Consider the following 9342-nt stretch of genomic DNA (forward strand, 5'->3'; position numbering starts at 1 on the left):
AATATTAAGAATAAATAACGAATACTGCATAATTTACATAGTAAATGAATAATTATTTCAAATATTTTACGGACATTTTAGCACGGAGGCGTGGCAAAACTTTTTACGCAACTATTTCAATTGTCAAAACTGGTTACATTTTCTTGTTAGGAATCTTTACTAATCTATGGCTACAAACTACATTTTTCAAATGTTCAACCTCAACAACTTAGCCTATACATAGGTAACGCTTAGTACTAAACTTAGAAGTAAATATTGCTAAGATGCCTTCTTAGGTTCATGATAGAGTATAATCTCTATAGCGAACGAACTGTTAAGAGCGTGAAAAGTCACTTATACCGAGGTCATTGCACCTCTAAGCCTTTTAGAATCTGAAATACAGAGTGTTTCTTATTGCCCTAGGTTTGAGGCACTTTTTGCTATAGTTGGTACTATAAGAAATAATCACACGTCAAGAGAAATATACTGCACTTCAACACATAAAGAAGAGTTTACATAATCAACATATTTATAAACAAAATTCAGTAGATAATAACTTTTTGAGGCAGTTCATTGCTGCATAAACATTAGTATTCACTTACTGTACATACTTACTTACAAATTGTGGCTATGTTAAAAATAAAAAATGAGACATTTAAAAGTATTTGCATTTAGCAAACAGAATATAAACATTAACAGAAACAAAAGAAGTGTCCGTGTTCAAAAGCGTTTCGATTTTCGTAAAATCATAACACATTTTAGCCTTTAACTTATATTTTTAAATGTCCACTCGGCAGCATACAATATGTTTTCGACGTGTTCCCGACCGCCTGGCGCCGGATCCCAAATTTATTTTTAATTTAAATACGACGCATGAATATGCACAAAAAAGGGATCGGTAGGGATGGCGATTCCTCCCAAAAAAATCGATTTGACTGAAGAATCGATCCGAAAAAATATTCAAGACTACAATTGAAAATCGACAAATACAAATTTCTTAAGAAGTAGGTAATTTTCGTTTTAAGTTATTGGTGCTCTGGGAAAGGTTCGAAAAAATATATTTTCTAGAACCAGTGGTCGATTAGCTAGATAGATCCTAAGCTGATTATCCTTACTAACCTAACCTAATAGTTCAAAAAACTATCCTTTAATCCTTTAAAGTCCTTTAATCGATTACAAGTCGACATCCCTAGGGATAATTTTTGGTGTAAAAAGTGCGGTGAATTTTGTTATCGGAGTTCAAGGAATTGAAGATAAGCCGGTAATTACTCAAATTTTCGGAGCGAAAATGTATTTAGCTGTGGAAATGGATATTAGGGTGGTTCCGATTAAGGCAGATCTGGTTAGCAGCGGAGGTACCCGAGCTACGAATTATGTTCGTCACGGTTGCTGAAGTCTATCTCATATTTCGTTCATTTTGAGTTATTTTATACGCAAGAAAAGGACATTTTCAAATGGATTTCACTCGTCCATCTAGTGCTGTAGCTACAAGGACCAATGGAGGAGTCTGAGGTTCAAATCCACCGCACAGCTCTGATTTGTCAAAATTATGTGCGTAATAGAAATTAATTATGACTTGCGTTAACGATGAGGGAAAATATCAAGAGGAAACCTACACACATGAGAATTTAAAAAGTCCTCGAAGGTGTAAGAAATCTAACAATTCGCAGTTGGCCGATGCGGTGAACTAAGACCCTCTTTCTCTGAGAGAGGACCAACAGTGAGAGATTATAGAATTATATTACTTATAATAAGTTTTCCTATTTGTAAGAAAATGTCATCAAATATTGCGTTACGTAATACGCTTCATTTTTTTTTTCATACAAATAAAAACAAGTTATTGTAACAAATTGTATGTCCCTTTCATAAAGGCTCAAATACTTTTCTATAGATTTCACAATAGTACAAAACTCGGGACAACCCTTCATACCTCTCAACCCCAAATGTCCTATTAAGGGTGAGTGACTCTTAAAGAACTGAATGCTACTTGTGGGTACCTAATTCACGGGCCATTACAATTACACCTCTATTGTGAAGAATGTAAGTTCTTAATCTTAAAATTATTTATTTTGCATTGAAAAGCAAAATTTAAAAATAATATATTTGCTAGCTGGAGCATGTAAGGAAAAACCTTATGGTGCGAAATCCTTCCAATCAGAGGGACCAAGGTACAAATCTCAAGCACATCTACTTTTGCAAAACTATGAACACATTAGTGATTAATTATCACTTTAGACTAAAAGAAAACATCATAAAGAAACATAAGGACATACATAAATTTTGGCGACCCTTTACCATCCTTGTTCTTAACATGTAGTTACAAATGAAATAAAATTACAAATGAAATAAAACTTATACAATATTTTTAATATGCATAATTTAATACTAATTTATTTACATAGTAAGTTAGAAAATTGGACATACTGTGGTAGCTTGTCAGTAAGCGACGTCATCTTCGCTAAATTTAATTCAATATTTTACATCACTACCCTTACCATGAGTTTTTACGTTTTGACAAATATGACTGTTTTGGTATTTGTTTACGCATTTGCCCATACAATTTCCAATCAGCGCCCCTAGCGGATTGTGTCAGAACTAGGAAATCGTATGGGCCAATACGTAAACAAATACCAAAACAGTCATATTTGTCAAACGTAAAAACTCATGGTAAGGGTACAGTTCACCTTTTAACTTAGTTTAAAATGGCGATTAACTCCCAAACAGAGGCAACGGTAACAATTTGACATCGTACGAGTATGTCAATCGTCAAAGAGAATATTTTCGGCTAATTGATTCCCGTAACTGCAGTACCGCAGTCTACGTTTTAGAGGTTTTCAAATTAACCAAATTAAGTATGTAAAGAAACTACGAGTACTTTTGATTTTGTGGTTCCAGTTTCGATTAGTCACGTAAATATCGATATGATGAAATTATAAAATATATGTATTTGCTCTGAGCTTGTTACCAACGTTCTTCTCTTCCCTTCCCTGTTTTGTTATTATAGCACCCGCAACAATGGGACCTAGTAGGGTCAAAACTATACTATGATTTTATATACTTTTCTTACTTATCTTTTATATGATAAGACAACGGAAGAACCAAAAACCAGACCAAGTCCAAACCCTCACAATACGAAACAAGAACTTCCTGACACGACAGTTGCTATTCTTGAAAACTTATCCATAAAGCAATATTATAATTGATTCAATCATTTTCGATCGCAAACATATAACCTCAGAGGACTTGTGAGTAAAAGCAATAACAGAATCCATTTAGTACTTACAAGATTATCTAGCAAACAAAGCCAACCCTTCATCTCTTATAACATTACACAGTATGATTAGATCGTGAAAGCCTCAACATGTGAGGGTGGCAAACAGTAACTATTTGACGTTGTGTCAACGCAAAGGAAATGTTTCCCTGCTAATTGAATTCTGAACTCGGCGTACAGCTTGCGTGCGTAAATTACGTTTTCCTTTTCGCATTCAACCGACCAATTACGAACTACCCCTTGCAATTCACTTTGCGAATTTCGAAACTAGAAACACGGGTACCGGTTGGAGGTATGACATGCGAAATCATGGGCCTTGTCTTTTTGTAAGCAAACGAAACTTTTCACATCATTAGGTACCTAGTTCAGACAGAATACTGTGAATATTTTATAATATTATTAACCATATTTGGCGTTTGATTTTGCTTTGATATTTTGATTATAACATGCATATTTAAAAAAGTAAGCTTCATCTTCTAGGTTCTTCTGCCATTTTTTATTTTTTATGAACATTGTAAATCTATTATTTTTTCTCCCTTGTATCCTGTAAAGTACTCATACTATATATGCTATTTTATAATTCTAAAAATCACACCTCCGAGACAGAAAAGTCAACGACTTTCGCATTGTACTTTAACCTACACATTTTCCTCAACAGCGTTAATATTTTCACATCAAGGAGTTCTAGATTTCCATTGTTTTCTAGTCGAGCTGAGCCGCAATATTTCCTTTCCAAGAATTGATCTATTTTCTAATTGCAAAGGGTATTTATCTATCCATCGATACGATAGTCATGTGACGTCACGCAATTAGTGGCAAATCAAGAACCGTTGGATCATCAAATGTCAATTATAATTAGTAAGGAATTTTTAAGATCTTTCGTTTGTATAAAATGATCAGTTGCCCTTTGGGTTCAATAGAGAATAGAATCGCATAGATAGTGTAAACAGTGTTATGTGAAAGATAAAAAAAATGGTGGTATACAGAGCCCCCATTTTTTTGGTGCTTTTGATTAACATTTTGTTTTCTTTAGCTTACGCGGCTGATCAAGGTATGTGCGATTTTAACTGAGTATAGTTTGTGTATGTGCAACTGAGTATATGGGCGAATTATATCAGGGGTAAAAGTTTAAAACCTTAAAAATGGTAAAACCTTAGATTTTCTTTATTAGTGTCGGATACATAATTTTATTCATATGTATAGCTTTGCAGGCTGGTATGACTCGTGATCTCTCTTACGTGATTCCAAAGTTACGTCCATAGATATCCCTGTTGATATCATTATGTGACACAATTTCAGCCTTGATGGACTTTTAATGCGGTTTAATTATCCGACATACGGCGGGTCACTCTTATCTTTACTCTATGGATACATTATACTTAGGACCTCATAATTTTTACCCCTTCGTTACTCAGTGCAATCCATGCAAAATCATCCTTAACATAAGATAGGTATGTTCTTAAAATAAAATTGTTGTGGCAAGAGAGAGTGGCGCACTTATCCGAGGCGTATAAACTTAGTAGGTACTGAAGGGTAGCAACGGTTTTGTGGCTTATCTCAGAACTCTAATCCTATTTGGGATTGATTATAGATGTCTATGGTGACACTTGTTTGTTACATGATAAAAAGGCAACTTTATACTTATTATTACTTACTAATTATTTCTTGTGGGGTTTCTTTAGAATACTTATAATATTCCACAGACATTTGTCAATCATGCAAACCCTTGGAGGAATGCCCGCAATTCGGAGCCATGTCGAGGGAACAGCAAGAGCAGTGGGTTCAGTATTTTCCTTGTGATGAACGAAGCAAAAATAATGTTCCAGGATTTTCTACTATAGCTAAAGGAGATTATGTATGTTTTAGATTGTTTATGATTTACAAATTGATAATGCTATAGATACACACACAAAAACGAGTACACATTACTCCGGACTCTTAATAGTACCTAACTTAAATTCATCATTTTTTTTCATTTATTCGAGAACTCTATATATTTACAATTCATCCTTTGGATTTGTAATTAGCCGAGAAACGAAACCGGAACTCATAGTGTATCAGACCGATATACTAAGGCTGTGCCATATTACTTTTAAAACCTTAGCTTTTAAATGAAATCCATAGATATACCTACTTACTGTTTTTTTTTGTTATCCATTTTTTTCCACGCTCTTGATTTACGCAACGTACCTAAATTTTACAGAATTTTACTCAGTTACAAAGAGTTATTGATAAAAGGTCCCAACATTGTCCTTGTCTCTCAATTTATCTAATATTGATTTTGTGTAAATTTAAGGTATGCTGCCCCAGATCTGACTTTTGGGGTATCAGTGAAGACAAGACCCCAGCTCCGAGAACCCAAAACGCTGCCCCTACGACCCCAAATAGATATGACGGCAATAATTACCCTTTCTACAACCCAAGCCAACCAATGGGCAATGGTTTTAGTAATCCACAAAATGGGTTCTTCAATAATAACAATAACTATGATCAGTGTATCCTTCAGCATGCTCCGCCGAAGCCAGAGTCTGGATGCTGTGGAGTTGAATTCTCTGATGGTTTTACGATTACCGGTAAGCTGTTGGATTGTTTCAAAGATTTTTTGTATTAATGCTGTTGCTGTCCCCTGAACGCGTTGAGCGATGACCTGAAGAAGACAGCGCGAAACCATTCAGATGGCAATGGAAGGGATTGGGGTGACGTTAGGTAGACCTTTTTAGTGCACTTCAAAAGATAGATGGAAAACGTTACATCATGAAGGTGGTAGAACCCTTTGTGGTTCGACTCCGGCGGCACCACTGCCTTACCTATTTCTGCCTAATAACAGCAGTGTTAGGCGCTGCTGTGTTCCGGTGTGGTAAGGGAGACATACTTTTTCGAGGCGTTCCAGCTTAGTCCTCAGGGGTAGCGGCGCATCTGTGGCCGACCTCAGGTAGGAATATCTAGTCCTATCTGGGGTTGATTACAAATGTCCATGGGCGGCAGTAGCCACTTACCCTCAGGTGGACTGTAAGCTCGTCTGCTACTTCTATATAAAAAAAATGTGGTTCACCTGCGACATCATCCCCATTATACCAACATCCGCACTATACATGCAGTGTTGTTGATGATTAAGCAATGATGTTGTTCCAATCTAAACGGTAAGGCAGTAACAATACATCTTTACCCGATTTCAGGTACAATTTCAATCCTACCTGGAGTTAACTATACATGTCATTGAGCAGCAATAAGCACTAACCATTGAGCATTGAGCATATATCGATATCATAAAAAAAAGTTTTTTAAATGTAGTGAATTTGATTTGTTTTTCGTCATAATCAATACAATAATAGTGGTACTATCGTAACTAATACATTCGTTATTGCACTCAACCATTCGAATCCAATTTCACATTTCAACAATATACGTGGATGAAACACAAAATTTTGACAAAAGCGATACTCGCCCCGGAACATATACATTGGTGACATGCCTATTTCGTAATGTTTTCAGCAGACCGAATAATTTGTATCGTGAAATATGTATTTTAAAATTTGGAGTGTTTTAATTGTGATAGCTGGTCTTAGAGGCAAATGACTTACAAAGCAAGAGACTTTTTAAATTTAAGTTTGAGATTCAGATTATTCAAGATATTTTATAGTGGACGATTAGTCAGAGTAATTAAATATATAATATTATTCTGACTTATCGGTGCTTAAAGTGTTAATCCAAATCATCATTTGTCAAATAATCTGAAGGAAACAAACAGTTAATTAAAATTCGTCTTTTTAAACAAGGCACGTTCAATCTTTTCCGCTGTTTAAGTTATAAGGTGTTTATTACATTTTGCGGATTCTTAATATTCTGCTTAAAAAGTAATCTCAATTTATTTTTATTAAAATAAATTTATCCTAAACTGCAACATAGATTCATTCAAATTAGTTTTCAATTCTTGTTTCTTCTTCGAAGACTTCTTATTTGTTTTAAATATATTTTTTTCCAAATTCTGTTAATTACAAGTACTTACACATTCTCAACTCTTCTTCTAATACTAAGCTTCTCTAAGTCTATTTCTCTCTAAAGAACCTTCTAATCCTTCTCAATTATTTATTCACAGACCTTGAGAGATTTCTTCCGTCTCCAGGAGCTTATTCTAACTGGGGTTCTCAACAAAGTTACCCACGTTATCCAACGCAAGGCTACGAAAGAAAAACCCGTGAAACCGAAGGTCCTGCTCTTAATGTAATCTTTGAAGACAGGATAGCAGGTAAAATTGAACAAGTTGCGAATCCTTAAAGTGATAATATTACTTTATATTTTTATATAATGGAAGCAAGCATGAGCATCGCTGCAGAGCATGAGCACATAGCATACATTTGCGGTTAAGTTTTATTTTCCATCAATAGATTATTTTAGATCCTAAAAGCTCCGAGTTGTAGAATGGTGCATGTCGAGCCTCGCTGTGGACCATATAAAAATTGTTGCACCCACCCAGCTAGCCAACTAACCAGCTAGCTAGCCAGTCAGCCGGCTAATTATAACATTAATTTGATATCAGGTGGCCGAGAGGCAGATATGGACCAGTTCCCATGGACGGCGTTCATAAAACTGGGCTTCATTGATGGCAATAAGAAGAACTATTTCGTTTGCGGCGGCTCTTTGATTAGTTCCCGTATCATTCTCTCCGCTGCTCACTGTTTCGTTTATGGAGATAGTGAATTGGATGAGTGAGTAGCTTTAATTTAATTGATACCCATGATTATTTTTTTTACCAAAGCCAATACTTAAGTAGACATAGGTAACCGAGTGATTGAAACTCTGCCTCTCAGTCGGGGGGTCCGAGGTTCGAATCCCAGGTTCTATGCTTTTTCAAAATTATGTGCATTTTAGATTTTTTTTATCACTTACTCTTTACTTACTTAAGGAAAACTCCATAAGAAAACGTAATTTATAGATATCTTCTTTTTCAGGGTAGAAGTAACTCTAGCAGAGTATGACACAAGAACTTTTCCTAGGGATTGCGTAGCGTTCCCAGGGAAGGATACAGTTTGCATTGATAATTTACGGATCCCTGTCGACACTGTTTTAATCCACCCGACCTTTGATCCACAATACCTCATTAATGACATTGCTTTGGTCCGCCTAGTCGACGCAGTGCCTTATACAAGTAAGATAAATTTAATTTACATTTATATAACATTGCAGTAGGAAAGGAACATGCAGTCAGTGGTCACTGCCACCCACAAATATCTGTCCAAGCAATTAACTCCATATTGCAGTGTTTTCCAGGTGCAGAGTATATTCCGAATATGTGCATATTAGTACAAACAGTTTCCCATTTACCTATATACTGCATATTGCGTTTAACAATAAAACAATAAATGAAATATTCGTTCCCGAAAACTAACCGAAAACTTTAATAAACAAAGTTCGAATATTCCAGGGTACATTCGTCCCATATGCCTGCCACCGGTTAACATAGACAGCCCGCAGTTTGCGAACCTTCCGCTGGCGACAGCTGGCTGGGGTTTAAACGTGTCCGTCCAGACTGATATCAAACAGTTCACTGTTGTTCAAATGGTGCCTAAAAACGTATGCAAAAGATACTATTCCCGTTTATATGATGGACACCTTTGTGCGTCGGGTAGGAAGTCAGAAGATACATGCAAAGGTGACTCTGGCGGTCCTCTGATGATGATGTATCAAGGGAAATACTACTTAGCGGGTATCGTCAGCGGCAAAACCTCGGCCTACGAATGCGGGACTCCGGTACCCTCGTTGTATACCAACGTGTTCTCATACTTGAATTGGATAAGATATTACACGGGTTGATTTTTCCACCGTTGCGTGAAACGTGAATAAAATTACTTAATTCTTAAAATAAAGTTAAACCTATTTTTTTAACACACTTTTATTAGCTTCAGACGTATGTATGTTTGTATATTGGTATGTTGGTATGTTGGTATGTTAGTATGTTAGTATGTAACGGAATCTTTCAACATGATTTTAACCCCCTTCAAAACGTCGGATTAACTCGAAATTTGGCATACTTATTAAGGACCGATGACAATTCAATATTTTAAACATTAATAGTTTTGTACCATTGTCCTTAT

The 9342-nt window shown here is 35.7% G+C and overlaps 1 protein-coding gene across 1 annotated transcript; it reads left to right on the forward strand.

Annotated features, from left to right (window-relative positions):
* The first annotated feature begins 4982 nt into the window (after positions 1–4982).
* LOC140744004 (venom protease) lies at positions 4983–9062 on the forward strand. The gene is made up of 6 exons (XM_073075438.1): positions 4983–5105; positions 5547–5823; positions 7347–7496; positions 7788–7956; positions 8200–8396; positions 8673–9062. Exons 1-6 carry the CDS (start codon positions 5004–5006, stop codon positions 9059–9061), a joined length of 1284 nt encoding a protein of 427 aa, XP_072931539.1. The 5' UTR covers positions 4983–5003; the 3' UTR covers position 9062.
* The last annotated feature ends 280 nt before the right edge of the window (positions 9063–9342 follow it).

This window comes from Epargyreus clarus, unplaced genomic scaffold (assembly GCF_041222505.1).
Source record: "Epargyreus clarus isolate Ecla_fem2 unplaced genomic scaffold, WU_Ecla_fem_2.2 ptg000008l, whole genome shotgun sequence".
NCBI lineage: Eukaryota > Metazoa > Arthropoda > Insecta > Lepidoptera > Hesperiidae > Epargyreus > Epargyreus clarus.